Consider the following 19,940-nt stretch of genomic DNA (forward strand, 5'->3'; position numbering starts at 1 on the left):
GAAATTGGCAAAGTCAGCTGAATTGTCTTTTCAGCCAAAAAGTAGTCAGTAGGCTCTATATACAATAAATCACCTGACAGTGTCAAAAAATTCAGACAGTCCTGTCATTTTGAACCATTTCCTTTTGTTGCAGTCCTCAGGTGAGACGCACCTGCCTCTAGCGAAAGTCTGGGTGCAAGATCTAACGACTAACAAGTGGAAGGGCCCATGTTGAGCTCATCACTTGGGGTTGTGGGTATGCATGCATTTCCACAGATACTGGGATACAGTGGATACCTGAAAGATGCGTTTGCCCTGATCTGTGACACCAAGGGCAGAAAGTAGCCAACAGGCAACCTTTGGATGATGATCAGGATGCTGATCATCCATCAGGTGGTCCTTCTACAAGTAGAGAGTGAACATTTTGTCCTGTTGACAAGTTAGACTTCCAGTTCTTTGAGCAAAATGATGTTTTGTTTGCTGTAATAGAATTAGTAACTCTATTAGAATTAGCAATTGGTTCCTTGCAAGAATGAAAAACAAGACTTGATGGTAGTGCATGAAGGATTCGATAGCATGTGCCAGAGAATCTCCCTGATCATTTTAATCAGTGTCTAATTGAGTTTCCATTTGGTAACTGACAAATTACTAAAGAGACCACTCATGCTGTCTTTGTCCTCTTTCTTGCAAAGGCCCTGCAGGAGATTACAAATGCTGCCTTTCTGCCTTAAAATAAAAAGGGGGAATTGTGAATGCTGAATGTGAGAGATCAGGCAGGTAGCACAGTGTCTGTGTGAAACTGAGTCACATAACTTTCTTACACTGGCCTGAGAAAGTGTGGCCTGAGAAACTGTGAGGAGGAACTCAAACGGTTCTTAGAGACGAAAAGTAACCTTTTCAGGTGTTGCTTCTGTTCTTGTTGTTTTCTTGCAAGAAGAGGTCAAAGGGTGTTGTTCCTAACTGTCCAATGATGGTGATGTGTTGGTTTGATGACCAATGAAAGTTTTACCTTTTTGGACCTTCTCGGAACTGTCTATAAAAGAAGATCTGGAAAAATAAAACTAGTTCTCTTCGCAACTAAGCTTGAAAGTCTGGTTTGTCACTATCGCCGTTCCTAATACAGTGCGACACCCACATGGCACCAGTGTGAGTCATAAAAGTCCAAGCAGAGTGTCCCCCACCAAGAAGGAAAGGGTGCACCCCACAAGCTGACCTGTGTTCTTTCTGCGTGACCATGGGGAAGACATGGTAAAGTGGGATGGGAAACCCACTTCTGCCCTGGCAACATGGGTGTGTCAACTCAGGGAGGGAAACACTAACCAGAGAAGTTCCACTAAAGTGAAGGTAGCCTCCCATGACCAAACTGCCAGATATTACAGAAGGGAGGATGATCTGTCAGATCCATTTGAAGGAACCTCTAGCATGTATGCCCAGGGAGGAGATGATAACCAGGGCTAGAGGGGCCCTGCCTCTAGCCAGGAATAGGCATGGGAAAATCATGTCTTTTGGATGGTGTGGATCCAATTGTCTGGCACATCAGTGCCACAAAAATACAAAGCACTAGTTGACACCTGTAGCAATGTATCTGAACAGCTTGGGCCATGATGTGCTGCAGCCAAACTGTATTTAGAGTCTATTATCAGAGCCTCTGGAATTTCTCAAGGTTGCTGAGACATAAGCTATTCTAAAAATAAGTAAGAAGTGGCTGAAAAATAAGAAAACAGGACCACAAGAGCCAGATAACAGGTGGTTGAACACCTGGACTGTGACCAATCCTGTGTCCCAAGGGGTGCGTGCAGGGTGTGTAGACAGGATAGGGGCACCAATGAAAAGATGTGTGACCATGTGAATGGTAGTTATAGAGTGTATAAAAAAGTGTGCAACATCAACAATAAATGGCTTCTGTGAAATCATATTGATTCATTGTCCAGAGGTCCTGAGCTCCTGCAGACACCGGTGTGCAGTGTACCCTAATGCCATCAGGACATGTGGAGGCAGAACCTGTTTCCATTGCTGGGGTGACGGGGGGATCGCAGCAGTTGACTCTGTTGGAAGCCGAGGTGAGCCTGACTGGGAAGGAGTGGCAGAAACATCCCATTGTGACTGGCCCAGAGGCCCCGTGTATTCTGGGCATGGACTTCCTTCGAAATGGCTATTACAAAGACCCAAAGGGACTCAGGTGGGCTTTTGGAATAGCTGCTGTGGAGACAGAGGACATTAAGCAATCAAACAGCTTGCCTGGACTATCAGAGAACCCATCTGCAGTAGGACTCCTGAAAGTGGAAGAACAGCAAGTACCAATTGCCACCTTGACGGTGCACCGCCGACAGTATCGGACAAATTGAGATGCTGTGATCCCCATCCACAAGATGATCCAAGAACTAGAGAGTCAAGGGGGGTCAGCAAAACCCACTCACCCTTCAACAGCCCCATTTGGTCTGTGCACAAGTCTGACAGAGAATGGAGATTGACTGTGGACTGTCATGCCTTGAAGTGACTCTACCACTGAACACTGCTGTGCCGGACATGCTGGAGCTCCAGTACGAGCTGGAGTCCAAGGCAGCGAAGTGGTACGCCACTATTGACATTGCCAATGCATTTTTCTCCATTCCCCTGGCAGCAGAATGCAGGCCTCAGTTTGCCTTCACCTGCAGGGGAGTGCGGTACACCTGGAACCGATTGCCCCAGGGGTGGAAGCACAGCCCCACCAGCTGCCATGGACTGATCCAGGCTGCCCTGGAAAAGGGTGAGGCTCCAGAACATCTGCAGTACATTGATGACATCATTGTGTGGGGGAACACGGCAGTGGAAGTATTTGAGAAAGGAAAGAAGATCATTCAGATTCTGCTGGAAGCCGGCTTCGCCATCAAGAACAAAGCCAAAAGACCTGCTAAAGAGATCCAGTTCCTGGGGGTAAAGTGGCAAGATGGACAGCATCAGATTCATACTGATATCATCAACGAGATCACCATGATGTCTCCACCAACGAGCAAGAAGGAAACACAAGCTTTCCTAGGTGCCATAAGTTTTTGGAGGATGCACATTCCTGAGTACAGCCAGATCATGAGCCCTCTTTACCTGGTCACCCAAAGAAGAACGATTTCCACTGGGGCCCTGAACAGCAGCAAGCCTTTGCCCAGATCAAGCAGGAGATCACTCATGCAGTAGCCCTTGGCCCAGTCAGGACGGGACCAGAGTGCTGATCCAGAATGTGCTTTACTCTGCAGCCAGGAACAATGGCTTGTCCTGGAGCCTTTGGCAGAAAGTGCCTGGGGAGACTCGAGGCTGACCTCTGAGATTTTAGAGCTGAAGTTACAGAGGATCTGAAGTCAACTACACCCCAACAGAAAAGGAAATTTTAGCCGCCTATGAAGGAGTTCAAGCCCCCTCAGTAGTGATTGGCACAGAAGCACAACTCCTCCTGGCACCCCGACTACCAGTGCTGGGGTGGATGTTTAAAGGAAAGGTTCCTGCTACCCACCATACCACTGACGCCACTGATGGAGCAAATGGATTGTCCTCATCATGCAGCACACCCATATTGGAAACCCAAATCACCCTGGGATTTTGGAAATAATTACAAACTGGCTGGAGGGTGAACACTTTGGTCTCACTGATGTAGAGGAGCAAGACCAAGTGACACGGGCTGAAGAAGCTCCACCGTACAATCAGCTGCCATCAGAAGAAGCACGCTATGCTCTGTTCAGTGATGGTTCTTGTCACACTGTATGGATGAACCAGAAGTGGAAAGCAGCCGTATGGAGCCCCACACGACAGGTCGCAGAGGCCACTGAAGGAGAAGGTGGATCAAGCCAACTTGCTGAACTCAAAGCTGTTCAACTGGCCCTGGACATTGCTGAAAGAGAGGAATGGCCAAAGCTCTACCTCTACACTGATTCATGGATGGTAGCCAATGCTCTGTGGGGATTGCTGGAAAGGTGGAAAAGGGCCAATTTGCAGCATAGGGGAAAATCAATCTGGGCTGCTGATGAGTGGAAAGACATTGCCACCAGGGTAGAGAAACTGTCTGTGAGGGTCCATCATGTAGATGCTCATGTCCCCAGGAGTCGGGCTAATGATGAGCACCGAAACAATGAGCAATGGATCAGGCTGCAAAGATAGAGGTGTCAAAGGGATTTAGATTGGCAACACAAGGGAGAGTTATTCCTAGCTCGATGCCTCAGGTCATCAGAATAAAGATGCCACCTATAAGTGGGCACGAGACCAAGGGGTGAATTTAACAATGGACAGCATTTCTCAGGTTATCCATGACTGTGAGACATGTGCCACGATCAAGCAGGCCAAGCAGTTGAAGCTGCTATGGTACGGTGGGCGTTGATCCGAATATAGGTATGGGGAAGCCTGGCAGATTGACTACATCACACTGCCCCAAACCCGCCAAGGCAAGTGCTACGTGCTCACAATGGTAGAAGCCACCACAGGATGGTTGGAAACCTACCTTGTGTCTCATGCTACAGCCCGTAACGCCATCCTGGGACTTGAAAAGCAGGTCCTTTGGAGGCATGGTACCCCTGAGAGGATTGAGTCAGACCATTTTGTCTGCGCATATCTTAGTACCACACGATGTCAAAAGTATTGCTCAATGCCTCCTTTCCCCTGCTGAATATATGCTATGGGAAAGGCATTGGAAAAAACAATTAAAAACATTATCTGACAAATATTCTAAAGATACAAATAGGAAAAATCTTCTGTTCAACAGTTAGTGGGAGAAAATTACTTCCTAAAACCCTCAGAACAAGCTAACACTTTATCTGAGGACACATTGCAAGATGTAGCTATTGCAGCAAAATCATCATTGCTCCTCACTCCAAACAACTTTACCCCAACCCTACATTTTGCTAATATCAAACAAGGAGTAGATGAGAGTTTAATCAAATTTGTGGATAGATTAAAGGATGCCTTAGGAAAACAAATAGAGAGTATAGAGGCATGAAAAGAACTTTTGAGTAAACTAGCTATAAAGAGTGCTAATGGACAATGTAAAAATATCCTGTGGTCTTTACCCTTGGATAGAGAACCCACCATTGGACAAATGGTGGAAAGGTGTACACACCATTTTTCCAGTGAAAACACAGTTGCCCAGGCAGTTGCTAAAGCCATGGCTGAAGTGGTTTCTGGAGCATCTGCAGAGGTAACTTCCAGATACAATGCTCACTGTTTCAACTGTGGTGAATTTGGACACTTTATAAAGGCTGCCCAGAGAGGTCACCCACTCAAGACCCCTGCACTGGCTACCAAAAGCCCCAGAGACCACAGGGATTCCAACAGCACTCAGGAAACTTCCAGCAGAGCACGGTATGGCCCCGCGGGCAGACAACAAATCAAAAGCCATCTTGCTCCATCCCAACTGTGAGATTCACATCAGACAGGAAGGTGGGAAGCATCACAGCGCATCATCCTGGGAGATCTCAAGCCACATGAGGAGGATCCAACACAGGAAAGATTCCAATGGGAATCAGGTGCCAGCTGGTAACTGAACCATACATTGACTTTACAGATGAAAGGGTTTACCATATTCCCACAGGGAAGCATGGACCAGAAGATGGTCCCTGTGACATCCTAATTACTGGTGACACTTTCCATGGTCCAAAAGAAATTTTTGCTTTTCCAGAAGTACAAACAGATTTCCTGGACAGGAAGTCTTTGTCCAACTGTGCTGCATGGACACACCCTTTTACCATTCATAGGGAACCCTGATTGCACAAGCCTTTCTACTCCCACAGAACCACACGGAACAGCTTCCCCTCAACCCCACAATAATGTGGGCACAGACTGTGGTCCCAAAAAAGCCTACCATCGAGTGTGGCTTATTCTGCAAGGGAGGGAAAATCTACCAACCAAGGATGCTGGGCACTGGCGCAGATGTGACCATCATCTCCCGCTCGGAGTGGCCAGCAAACTGGGAACTGCAGCCAGTGGCAGGTGAGATTTCAGGGATTGGTGGATCCTCAGTGTCTATGTGCAGCAATTGGAATGTCATTGTCAAAGAAACTGAAGGCAAGCTGGCAACCATCTGGCTATTTGTGGTAAGGGCCCCCATCAGCCTATGGAGTAGGGACCTCCTATCCCAGTGGAGGGCTTCCTTACACATTCCCAGATGGAATTTCTGATTGGGGCCACTGAGGACTGCGCACTGCCATCTACCCCTCGGCTCACCTGGAAATGAGAGGAGATGGTGTGGGTTGAGCAGTGACCCCTCTCAAAGGGGCATTGCAAGACCTAGTTGAAGAGCAGCTTGCCGAAGGCCACGTCATCAAGGCCACCAGCCCCTGGAACTCCCCAGTCTTTGTGGTGAAAAAGCCTGGAAAGGACAGATGGAGTCTTCTACATGATCTTTGCATGATCAATGATGTCATTGAAGACAAAGGTCCCCTCCAGCCTGGCCTGCCCTCACCATTGATGCTACCTCGAGACTGGACTCTTGCCATCATAGACATCATAGACTGTTTCTTCAGCATCCTGCTGCACCCCCAAGATTCCCCCTGCTTTCCCTTCTCCATCCCCTCTCTTAACAGAGAGGCTCCACTGAAAAGGTATAACTGGCTTTATCTTCCTCAAGGCCTCAAGAACAGTCCGACTATATGCCAGTGGTAAGTTGCTCACTATGGATGCTAAATCTGAACCACAGCGCCTGTACAAATTACAGGCCGCATAGCTCCTCAGGCTTGCCTGAGAAAGTAGCCTGGGAAAAATATGAGAAGGAATTAAAACAATCCTCAGGGACACAAAACAGCCTTGCAGGTGTTGTTTTGCACTCTTTGTTTTCCTTGCAGGAGGGAGTCAGGGGGGTGGTGAGCCCCCTGACCAATGATGGTGATGTAGCACTTTGCTAACCAATAAGAGTTTCTTTTCTGTACTTTCCACGTACCAGTCTATAAAACAGGCCTGAAGTAATAAACCAGAGAATTCTCGTGTTGTGACTCCCTTGAGAGTCCGTGTTGTTCTTTATAGCCGTTCCCAATCGGAGCGACATCTGGTGACCGCCGACATGTGGTGCAGCCGACCCCTGAGGTCTGGTAACCGACGTGACTTCTGCTAATCCCCTGAGGGTAAGCAGCGAGCGGGAAAAAGCCAGCCCTTCCCCCTAGAGGGGTAAGTGGAATTCTCCTGGGCTTTCCTAGAGGAAGCTGGTTCTGGAAACCAATGGGATAGTGGAGCCTGCCAGTGAGCGGGCTTGGAACGGCTCATCTTGGCAAAGCAGAGCTCAAAATCCCGGGTCTGAGCCGATAGCGTGTGCATAATTGCATTCGCGGAGCCGCCAAGATAAAGTCCTCATAATGGGGAACTGTACTTCAGCTGATGAACAGCTTGCCTACCTTGCATGGCAGGATGCCCTGCCCTGCATGGGACTCAGTGTTTCTGAAGATGCCATGCACGCTTTATTTCAGTGGGTGAAAGAGCAAGGTTTTGTTGTGACTATGGACAATGCCTTTGATCTCGAGATTGGCTGTCGATAGGGGACCATTTATGGTCGGAATTGACTGACGGAGATACCAGCGTGGGTGGCCTGGCAGCCACCTGGGGGGTGCTTTTTAAGGCGCTGGAATGGAGCCAATCTGAGGACAGTGAGGCCGGGATGGAAGACTTAGATGCCAGGAGTGCCTCTTTTGTACGAGATGAGAGACTGGGGGATGACACCGTAGATGAGTGGTGTAGCGCTTCCTCGGAGCGGCTCGGGTCCCCGGAGGACTTGGGCCGCGGGCGGAGGCAGGCTGCGCGCCAGAAATTCCCCCCCCCAGGACCGATGCAGCAAGCACCGCCGCTAGCGGCGACGGGGGGTGCTTCCGCCCCGCTGCTGCCTTCCACGGGGCCGGCGCCACCCCTCCCCTGGACTCGCCGCAGCTGCTCTGCCACCATACCTGCTGCAGTTTCTGAGCGGCAATTTACATCGCTTGAGGCGACCGGCCCGCCCGCCTCTTCTGGTGCTCGGGACGACCCAGCTGACAGCCTGCCCTGTGACCATCTCGGGCTGTCCCCACCCCGTCTAGTAGCCGCGTGTCTGCAGCATCGGGCACATTTTTGGGATGTGGTGAGACAGCGAGCTTTGGAATTGGGGGATTGGGAGCTGCTCGAGAGGCTGGGGACACCCGGGACTGGGATTTTTAACACCGTAGTTGCTGGAGCGGGGGAGACGGAGGAAGGGCCAGAAGTCACTTCAGCTTCTGATGGCTGGGTCCGGAGGGAATGGGAAGTTGGAGGGGCACCCCAAGGGGCGGCCCAAGCCTTCCCTGTGTTTAAGGCTGCCCCATATATGGGACAGCCCGACAGGCACGATGTGATAGCGTGGAAGGTGGTACAGGATATACAGAGTAAAGTTGCACAGTACGGGCTCGGATCTCCTGAGGTTATGCAAATCATTAGGGTGATAGACACTGATCTGCTTGCTCCATATGATATTAGACACCTGGCTCAAGTTTTGTTCCAGCCTGTGCAATTTAAAGTTTTTGAAGATAATTGGAGACAGATGGCTCAGAAGGCTGCAGACGGGAATACGCGTCTGCCTGCACATGATCCCAGACATGGGATCAGAGTAGAGGCCCTGTTGGGTATTGGTGAGTTTTCTAATCCTGATATCCAGGCCCATTGGGACCCTAGAGTCCTTGAGCACGGGCAAAGAATTGGTATTGGAGCACTGCTAAAGACTATGGAAATGGCTGCTCCCAGGGCACGATATGTGACAATCACTCAGGGTTTAAAGGAACCCTTCTTGCCATTTGTTGAAAAAATTGCAGCAGCCTTGGAGAAACAGGTTGAAGATGATAACCTGAGACAGCTTTTGTGTAAACAACTAGCAAGAGACAATGCTAATGAAGATTGTAGGAAGATCATAGAGGCTCTTCCAGGAGACCCTTCGATACCAGAGATGGTCCGAACCTGTGCCAAAGTGGGCTCTGTGGGACACAAAATGTCTGCTCTGGCAGCCGCTCTAGCATCAAAACAACCAGGACGCCAGGGTGGTTCCAAGAAGCGAAAGAATGCTCAAGGCAAGGCTCGGCAGGTGCAGCAGAATAACAAAGGAAAAGGAAAGTTCTTGTGTGCTAGATGTCACAGACCAGGTCATTTTGCTGATCAATGTAGATCTAGATATCATGTCAATGGTCAGCTTTTGGGGGATTCGGGAAACGTGTACAAGAGCACACGGGGGACCTGCGCTCTGACACAAGTGAGTTCCCAGGGCACAGCCCCACCACAGGCCTACTCAGCCAGCTTAGAGGCAGCACCCAGGGGGCAGCTGGAGTGGATGTATACACCGTAACAACAGTTACATTAGATTCTACTTATGTGCATAAGGTTCCCCTGGATGCTTTTGGTCCTCTGGGTCAAGGCTTGAGTGCACTGCTTGTGGGAAGAACTAGTGCAACCCTGCAGGGGATTTTTGTACACCCAGGAGTCATTGATGCTGACTTTATGGGACAAATTTGTGCCTTGGTTTCTACTCCTTCCCCCCCTGTTACCATCCCTGAAAAAACTCGCATTGCTCAACTTGTGCCTTTTAAGTCCTGTGTTCCTAGGACTGCTGATCGGACTCGCGGGGATGGTGGCTTTGGATCTACCGGACTGCCCCAAGTCCTTTGGTCTGCCTGTATATCTATTCAGCGTCCTCAAATGACGTGCACCCTGAGTCTGCCGACTGCCAGCCCGCCACAAATTCAGCTTCGAGGTCTCATCAACACCGGGGCGGATGTGACGATCGTCTCCTTCTCTGCATGGCCTCTGTCCTGGCCCCTGACTCCTATGGGTTTGGCCATTGAGGGATTGGGAGGTACCGCGCAGACATTTGTGAGCCAGCGGCCCGTGTTGATCAAAAACCCAGAAGGGCAAACAGCTACGGTCCGGCCTTATGTCACTGCAGCTCCATTGAACCTCTGGGGGCGGGATGTCTTGGCAGCATGGGGGGTGCGGATTGGCACACATTTTTGATAGGGGCCACTGTGGCGAAGGGCACACAACTTTCCACGCTGCCCTTACGGTGGCTGGTGACTAAACCCATCTGGGAAAACCAGTGGCCCCTGGCTAAAGAGAAATTGGTTGCCCTTCGTGAATTGGTCCAAGAACAGTTACAGCAGGGACACATTGAGCCTTCCACTAGTCCCTGGAACAGTCCCGTTTTTGTGATTAGGAAAAAATCTGGGAAGTGGAGATTGTTGCAGGATCTCCGCAAGATCAATGCAGTCATGGAAAGCATGGGGGCACTGCAGCCTGGCATGCCATCACCTACCATACTTCCCATGAGGTGGAAAATCCTGATCCTTGATTTAAAAGATTGTTTTTTCACTATTCCATTGCATTCTGAGGACAAATGCAAGTTTGCTTTCACAGTACCTACGATCAACAACGCTGAACCCGTGCAGAGGTATCAATGGAAAGTTTTGCCACAGGGCTCCAAGAACAGCCCGACTATTTGTCAGTGGTATGTAGCTCAGGCCTTATCTGGAGTCCGTGAGCAGTTCCCTGACGCTTATTGTTATCATTACATGGATGACATCCTGGTGGCAGCATCCACCCAGGATGAACTGCTGAGGATACAGCCCCAGCTGTTCGGAGCTCTGCGTTCTTATGGCCTGCAAGTAGCTCTGGAAAAGGTTCAGCAGCATCCTCCTTGGAAATATCTAGGAGTCAAAATCTTAGATCGAACCATTTGCCATCAAGAGGTACAATTCATGGATTCTATCAAAACTCTGAATGATGCCCAAAAATTGATGGGTATCATCACATGGTTGCATCCTTACTTGGGACTAACCACAGAACAATTGTCCCCATTGTTCAATCTTTTAAAGGGGGACCCTGATCTGAATTCCCCTCGGGAGCTGACTCCTGAAGCGCAGCAAGCGCCGGAGGATGTTCAACAGGCTGTTTCTGCTCGGCAGGTTTACCGGGTGTATCCATCCATTGATATCACTGTTTTTATTACTTGTCCAGAGTCTCATCCTACAGGTATCATTGGCCAATGGAGTGAACAATGGGCTGATCCGTTGCACATTTTGGAATGGATCTTTTTGCCTCATCAACCAAAAAAGATGGCTCCCACATTATTTGAATTGGTTGCTCAATTGATAATTAAATGCCGTCAGCGGTGTTTGCAGTTAATGGCAGCTGACCCTGAGAAAATTATCCTCCCGATCCGGCGGGAGGAATTTGAATGGAGTCTGACCAACAGTACCTCTTTACAGAGTGCGCTGGAAAACTTTTCAGGGCAGATTGCCTATCATCTGCCCAGCCACAAATTGCTGCAATTAGCAGGGTCAGCTGAATTGTCCTTTTGGCAAAAAAGTAGTCGGGTGCCAGTGCAAGGACCCACCATGTTCACTGACAGTTCGGGAAAAATGGGGAAAGCCATTGTTACATGGAAGGATGAGTCTGAGTGGCAAGTGCTGGAAGGCCATGAGTCAGGCTCAGCCCAGCTAGTCAAACTAAGGGCCGCTACCATGGCATTCTAGCGGTTTTCTCAGGTACCGCTGAATTTAGTTACTGATTCTGCTTATGTAGCAGATCTCGCTAAGCGTTTAGATTGTGTACTCCTTAAAGAAGTTGATAATGAGCGTCTATTTCAGCTGCTGAAGTCTTTGTGGTATGCAATCCAAGCTCGAGTTCACCCATATTACATTCTGCATATTTGGAGTCATACCAATCTACCAGGTTTCATAGCAGAAGGTAATGCCAGGGCTGATAGGTTAGCTAACCCTGCTTGGGTAGCGTCTCAGCCTGACAAAATTGCACAAGCCAAGGCATCGCATGATTTTTTCCACCAAAGTGCACATACTTTGCAAAAACAGTTTCACTTAACACCGACCGAAGCGCGTGACATTGTCAGTTCTTGTGCTGACTGTCATGGACTCGCAGCACCTCTGCCAGCGGGGGTGAACCCCAGAGGGTTGAAAGCCCTGCAGCTTTGGCAGACAGATGTCACTCACATTGCTGAATTTGGCAGACTTAAGTATGTGCATGTGTCTGTTGACATCTTTTCATCTGCTATGTGGGCATCTGCTCACACCGGGGAAAAGGGTCGTGATGTTACTGCCCATTGGAAAATCGCATTTGCAGTCTTGGGCATACCTTCTTCTGTGAAAACTGACAATGGTCCTGCCTACACCTCACAGAAGACACGACGATTTCTACAGTTATGGGGAGTTTCACACGTATTTGGTATCCCACATTCTCCCACTGGGCAGGCTATTGTCGAACGCGCTCATGGTACCCTGAAACGTGTTCTAGAAAAACAAAAAACGGGGATGGTTGGAGAAACTCCACACAGCCGACTGGAGAAAGCCTTGTACACAATCAATCACCTCACAGTGCAAAAGAATTCAGATAACCCTGTCATCTTGAATCATTTTCTTTCATTGCAGTCTTCAGGCGAGGTGCACCTGCCTCGAGCGAAAGTTTGGGTGACAGACCTAACCACCAACAAGTGGCAAGGCCCGTGCGAGCTCATAGCTTGGGGTCGTGGGTATGCATGTGTTTCCACGGACACTGGAGTACGGTGGATACCTGCAAGGTGTGTTCGCCCTGATCTGCGACATCAAAAGCAGAAAGCAGTCAACAGGCGACCGTCAGATGATGACCAAGATACCGATCATCATTCAGATGGTCCTTCTACAAGCAGAGACTTGTAAATATTCTTACCTGTCGACAAGTTAAACTGTCAGTTTGAACAGATTAACAATGTTTTATTTGTTGTGTGAGAGTGTGTATTAGTTTACTGAATTAGAGATATTGGAGTCAACCGTCGAATCCCTGCAAAGAAAACAATTCTTAAATACCAAAACGTAAGCCAAAATTCTAGATTAATTCTAGATCAGCATCCATTCAAAGTTCTAGCAAAGAAACCTCTTGTGCTGTGTTTGTTCTCTCTCCTGCAAGGGCCCAGCAGGACGTGACAAACACTGCCTTTTATTTTTTCTAACAAAAAGGGTGAATTATGGATGCTAAATCTGAACCACAGCGCCTGTACAAATTACAGGCCACATAGCTCCTCAGGCTTGCCTGAGAAAGTAGCCTGGGAAAAATATGAGACGGAATTAAAACAATCCTCAGGGACACAAAACAGCCTTACAGGTGTTGTTTTGCACTCTTTGTTTTCCTTGCAGGAGGGAGTCAGGGGGGTGGTGAGCCCCCTGACCAATGATGGTGATGTAGCACTTTGCTAACCAATAAGAGTTTCTTTTCTGTACTTTCCACGTACCAGTCTATAAAACAGGCCTGAAGTAATAAACCAGAGAATTCTCGTGTTGTGACTCCCTTGAGAGTCCGTGTTGTTCTTTATAGCCGTTCCCAATCGGAACGACAGCTCACATTCTGTCTCTTGTCTGGAAACAATTCCCAGATGCAGTAATCCACCACTACATGGACGATATCTTGGTCTGTGCATCAGAAAAGACTTACTTGGACAAAACAGTTAAAAAGACCATTGAAACCATAGAAAAAGCTGGATTTGAAATTCATGAGGACAAAGTGCAGTACACCAACCCATGGACTTATCTTGGACTCCAGATTCATGAAGGGACCATTGTACCCCGGCAGCTCGCCATCCAAGACGACCCAAAGACCCTGAGAGACTTGCACAGTTTATGTGGGTCCATCAACTGGATCCGTCCCCTAATTGGAATTACAACAGAGGACCTTGCCCCCTTTTCATCTTCTCTATGGCAGTGGGGACCTGGACTCTCCACATGCCCTCACACCAGAAGCCTTAGGTACCATCACCAAAATCCAAGACGCCCTGTCTTCATGCCAAGCCCATTGCTTCAAACCCAGCCTACCTTTCCAGTTTGTCATTCTGGGAAAGGCCCCCCCTTTCCATGGACTGATTTTCCAATGGGATCCTCAACTCAGGGACTCTCTGTTGATCCTTGAATGGATCTTTACAAACAACAAGCCTACAAAAACAATTACCACCTTTCAGGAAATCATGGCACATCTAATTAAAAAAGCCAGGACTCGCCTCCACTCTCTTGCAGGGTGTGAGTTCACGTGCATATACCTGCCACTGACTACTGGAGACCTGGAGCATTTGCTCCAGAATAATGAAAAGCTCCAGTTTGCCCTGGATAGCTATACAGGACAAATTTCCATCCACATACCAAAACGTAAACTTTTTAATGAGGCCCCAAAATTAGTCCAAAGCAGGACACCTCTCAAAGCTCTAACTGTTTTTACAGATGGCTCAGGGTCATCCCACAAGTCTCTGATGATCTGGAAAGACCCCAAGACTCAAAAGTGGGAATCTGATGTCCAAATAGTGGAAGGATCCCCACAGATAGCTGAGTTAGCAGCTGTTGTCAGAGCCTTTGAGAAATTCAAAGATGAACCCTTTAATTTGGTCACAGATTCAGCTTATGTTGCTGGTATAGCTAGGAGGGCAGAACACGCTTTTCTCAAAGATGTTTCCAATCCAAAATTACACCAATTGATCTCTGCATTAACTCTTTTAATGTCCCACAGAAAGCCACCTTATCAGATCATGCATGTGAGGTCACACACTGACCTGCCAGGTGCCATCACAGAAGGGAACAGGAAAGTGGATGCTTTGGCCATGCTGGTAGAAACTGCTAATGTCTGTGACATCTTATATTTGCTTGTGACTTTTACAATTGTATTTTAATTATGGAATAAATTCTTTTTTGTTGATCCAACTGGCTATCCATTTATAACAATATGTATATAATTAAGGTAGAGGATTTTTGTATATAATTTAAAGGTTTAAAATTTGATGTAACATTTTGGTATGGGAAAAAATTTGGGGTGGATAATGTTGGGGGTTAGGTGCCCTTCCTATAGAATTTTTCCCTTTAGCTGTGGGGAAACCTGACTGCTGATACTTAGTGAGTACTGGAAAAAGACAAAGAGTTTGGCTGGGCCCAGAGGGGAAGTGGGGGCAGGTAAAAAGGAGGATAGGGGCACCTGCAGAATAAATTTTTTAGATTGGAGGTGGTGAAACCCTGGAACCACCCTGGTTACCCAGAGAAGCTGTAGATGGTCAATCTGTCCTGGTTCCAGCCAGGACAGGGGTAATTTTTGCAGAAGTACGATGGGCGTGTGGCCACGACCCAGAGGTTATTCTTTACCACCATACATCATTGCCAGGGGCAGGGGGACAGGACTGTCTTCTGAGGACAAGGGGTCACTTCTCATCAAGTAAGCATGGCAGATAGTGTGGTGGCCTCAGTTCCAAGCCAAAGGGATCAGGTTCAATGTGAATCATTTTTTCCCCGAAGGCCAGAATGAGCAAGGGCTGGACAAGAAGTTGGCAGGGAACACATCCAGGACAGCTGACCCTAACAGACCAAAGGAATACTCACAGAGTCACAGAATGGTTGAGGTTGGAAGGGACCTCCGGAGGTCTGTAAGGACTTAAAGAGCACAGCTGCCTGTCTTAAGCACTATCATGATCACAGTGCAAGGAGCTTGCCATAATATAAACCTCATCAGGAGCTTGAGATAAGCACAGAAGAGAGACATTTTCCAGGCCTGGCAGAGGTGAGATCTGGTTAGCACAGGCAAACAAGACTGAATGCACATTCCAAACAAAATTCATTGCCTCTGATGTTATCATGCAATAAACATAGTGTATCAACAAAACAATTTTGGTTCCTCTCCCTGGCCTTAAAAAGGCCACCATGATAAGCAAATACTTCCCCACGTGTGGAAACAGATATAGGGTAAAGTACAACATTCATGTGAATACATCGAGCATCATGATGATCAGGGACTTTCTGTACCCCAAAACACAAAATGCTTTAGAAAAAAATTGTAATTCCAACTTCTCTGTCTTGTCCCACACTGGGTGCCAAAAGATGTGCTGTTTTCTAAGTAAACTGGTGGGAGAATAAGCCCCATTCAGTTACATTAAGAGAGATTTCAGGTTGGACTTACTGGTGTCAGAGACTGGGAATGATGATCTGTTTCAAGACATCTTGGAATGTGTGGTAGGGGGTGGGTCAGACCTTGCTCTGGTGAGATGGTACCCTGCCTGTTGGGGTCAGAGGTACAGAAAATGTGCCCTTATCTGTGGTGCCTGGCTCTCACACCCAAGAAAGCACTGAATTTCACATAACACCATGGAGACAGCTTTTAAAATTAAGTAGAGAAACTGGGAATGTGAGTGTGTCCCTTAGAGTTTTCTTAAGTCACTGGGTGAGAAAGTTGGAGTTTAAGGTTTAAGCTATTTTAGAAGATAAGAAACAAGATGTTGTCTCTTTCTCCTTCTTCTTCCTTCTTCTTCTTCTTCTAAGGGTTTCTGGATAATAATGAGTGATTGGATAGAAAATGCCACAGTGCAGCACACGTGTGGGGTCATTGGGTCACTAAGAAAAATAGCTTACTTGACATTTGTTAATTGGAGTAGACATACAAAAAACCTTGAAGAGGTTCTTTGTTAGCCATTTTGCACCTCTCAATCTTAGTGTACTCCTTGTACACTGTATATGTGTCATATAGATAAGGAAATGTAATATATATATGTTGGTATAATTCATGTTTGTTGTACACATATATAACTCAGGTATAAAACAGGTCTTATGAATAAAACATGAATAACTTGGGATTGCAAAATGGCAAGTGGGAACCCAGGATTTTTGCAAGAGAACAAAGATAGCATCAAGAAAAGAGATGGATCCACCCAGGGAAGACGAGCCACTGACTCAGTAATCAACACCCGATACTAATCCAGCTGACCATGCATCTCAATGACCAGTTCCCAAGAAACTGCTCAAACTCTCTCTCCTTCTCAGAAAACTCATCAACAGACCAAGAGCAGAAATATGAACATGCAACAACGCATCAAGGAGGAAAAAACGGAGACTGCATAGCCTCAGGTTGAAAAAACTGTTTAAAACTTGGCCCTCTCATAGACAGTTTGTGAACTTGGGGGAATCAGTGTGATAGAGGCTGGTTCAGAGTTCACCCAACGCCGACCCCGGGCTCGTTGACTTTGATTGTGGCTGTTTCAAAATTCAATTTTACAATTTTTCAATAAATTTCTCATTGACAAAATCTGGTTGATTTCATTTATAACAGGAAAGAATAAACAACCAAGTCTGAACAAGAGAAAACAGCCTCTCTCTTGTCAATCTCAGTCCTGGGGAAAAGAACCCAGAGCTGCATCCTCACACCTGCCCCCATACACCCCAGCTCCACAGACAGGCTGAGAGAGTTGAGGGTGTCCTGGGGAGACCTTGCAAGCAGCCTTACAGTGCATTAAAGGAAACAACACAAAAGCTGGAAAGGGATTTTTTTTGTTGGGGCATGTACTGATAGGACAAGGGCAAACGACCTTAAGCAGAAGTTCTGCAACAGGGGGCTGGAACTTAATGATCTTTAAGGTCCCTTCCAATCCAAATCATTCTATGATTCTATAAAATATATGTAGATATAAAGTATCTAGGCATAAATAAAATATATCTACAATCTATAATTGTGCATTTCTGTATATATAATTTCTCTGCATCTATAAAATGAATCTATATATATCCAATATCTGTATCTACACAATTTTATAGATATTTATGTTTAAATGCATGAAACATAATTCTCTCTGAGTCCCTCAGAGAGAGAAAGAAATGCAGAGATTAAATTAGAGCCTTGAGAGAAACTGAAATATTTTAAGCCATAGTCATGAAGTAGGAGTGTAAGTTTTCAATGGTCAGAATCACTGCCACTTTTCAGAAATGGCCAGTTACTGGTCAAGAGAAAAACTCCCATCAGCCTCCAGCAGCTTCAACTTCCCTAGCTCCCAAAGCTAAACTTAAAGGTGCAGAACTTAATGCATATATAAAGCAGGAGATTGGGAATACCAGTATCATAAAGTCACCCCAGGACAATAATTAAAACATTGCTTACATTTCTAGATAGAACAGATAAGACTATTCATGTAAATAGATAAAGCTATTTATGTAAAAAGTGCCAGTAAGAACTGACACTACTTTTGTACATTAGAATTAAGCTCAGAATGGTGTAGAAAAAGTGTTTTAGAATCATGTTTTTAGCTGATTGGATGATTTGTGAATATAATCCCCCTGTATTGGGGTCACACAACAACACACAAGAAAGAAGAAAAGGAGAAAAAGGGAGTTGCTGCTGTGGCTGCTGCTGCTTCTGCTTGGAGGGAGCTGCTGCTGCTGAGAACATTGGGACTCTATGTCAGAAAGCTTTTAACACAAACTTTTCTCAACACTTTGCCTTCGAGGCTGATGCATTCATAAAATAAACAACTTTACAAAAACCAACAAATGCTCTTGTCTCTTTGAGACCCAAGACCCATGCAAAACTTGACATATGTATATACACACAAATAAAACAAAAGTTTTGTTTTTCTCTATGGACAAAATGAAATGGGTAGCCAATCCAGTAGTACATTTCCTCCCCTATGTCCTCCCCAAACCATCACCACCCCCATAACTGCACTGTGATCAGAGAAATGCCTATCAAGCCTTGACCTTGATGGACAGCACTTGGACTCAGCTCCTCTTAAGCTTACCAGAAACAGTAACTGCTCTTAGGAACTCATGCTATCTAATGAGCTCCTGATTTTTTATGAATAAAGCCCACTCTCTTGTTGCCCTATAGAAACTGGTCAAAAATTGGACCTTTTGAGCCCTTCTGGACTACAGAGGCTGCAATCAGCCACCTTCCTGAGTGGGGCCTCTCAGCGAGAGAGAACCTGAGAGAACTCTCAAGTTTACTTCACTTAACAATGATGAATCCTTGGCTGAGACCCCCTCTCCTTAAGGCTTGACCCTTGGCTTGTTGAGAAGATGCAAAGGTATCTGAAGTGAGTATTTCAGTACCTTTGTGGGGAATTTTTTGCAGGTACCTTGTACAGACTCTTTATGTCTGTGTGCGTGCAAGTGTGCACATGCAAATGTGGGAGAAATGCAGTTCTGCTGTAGGGAAATACATCTGTTTAAATTTTTTTTGTACAACTTTAGCCAGGGTTGTTCACCTTTGCCTCTGGGGAAGAGAACTGAAGCTTCTTCAAGGGCACTGTTTATCTAGGTGAGGCCTGATGAACCCAGCATATCAACAGACTAGGAGTAGCCCCAAAGAGATAAAGGCCATTGATGGGTCATCAACAGAACATTAGTGGCCATCTGGGAACATCTACCACAGACTCTGGCTCTGGCAGAGTTGGAGATATCTCCTCCTGAAAAGACTGATAAGAAAATCAAGGAATTAAAATCTAATTAACATCAGAAGCAAAGAAATCTGGATCCAATAGGAGACCAACTACTAAGAACTTTGCAACTTGGGAACAATGAATGCTGACCCAATTGTTGGGGGTTAGGTGTCCTTTTTTTTTTTTTTCCCTCTGGCTTGCCCGTGGAATTTTTACCCATTAGTTGCGGGGACAACCTAACTGTGAGTATTTAGTGGGTGCTTGACAACGGACAAAGAGTGGCCAGACCCGGGGAGGAAGGGGGGCAGGAAAAAGGAGGGTGGGGACAGTTTGGTGGGCTTTTCTTCAGCTTTGGAGAAAGACATTTTTGGGTGCGGAGCTGTTGCGGTGGACAGAAGGGAATTTCGCCATCACCCAGACAGAGCTGCTGCTTCTTCTCCTTCTCCCCTCTTTGTTGGTGGCCTCGCACCCCCTGTCCTGCCGGGATGTGTGGCAGTGCCAGCCACCACCACGGAGCTGATGATACACCTCATCCACTGGCCCAGGATCTCAGCTCATCCCTGCTGTTCCAGCTGAGTGTTCCTCAGAGCCCTGCAGGAGCACCAGGACTGACTGCCTGAGGGGTTTGTGAAACAAAGCCTCTCCTCCATCCCTTCCCATCTCAGCTGAGAAAGCTGTCACGGGGTCCCTGGTTCTGTTTTCTTGCTAATGCTGTAGTTATTGTGATAAATGTGGCATTGGATAAAAATTCGTGAAGGAGAATAAAGAAATATATGTTATATTTATAATAATGTAAAAATATGAAATGTAGTATGATCTAAAGATT

At 46.8% G+C, this 19,940-nt stretch overlaps 1 protein-coding gene across 1 annotated transcript; it reads left to right on the forward strand.

Moving 5' to 3' along the window:
- Positions 1-7,835: 7,835 nt before the first annotated feature.
- Positions 7,836-13,239, forward strand: LOC147653810 (endogenous retrovirus group K member 9 Gag polyprotein-like). Its single transcript, XM_086885486.1, has one exon. It carries the CDS (start codon positions 8,252-8,254, stop codon positions 9,254-9,256), a length of 1,005 nt encoding a protein of 334 aa, XP_086741612.1. The 5' UTR covers positions 7,836-8,251; the 3' UTR covers positions 9,257-13,239.
- Positions 13,240-19,940: the final 6,701 nt, after the last annotated feature.

The sequence above is a fragment of the Cyanistes caeruleus genome, chromosome 4 (assembly GCF_971803275.1).
Source record: "Cyanistes caeruleus chromosome 4, bCyaCae1.hap1.1, whole genome shotgun sequence".
Taxonomy (NCBI): Eukaryota; Metazoa; Chordata; class Aves; order Passeriformes; family Paridae; genus Cyanistes; species Cyanistes caeruleus.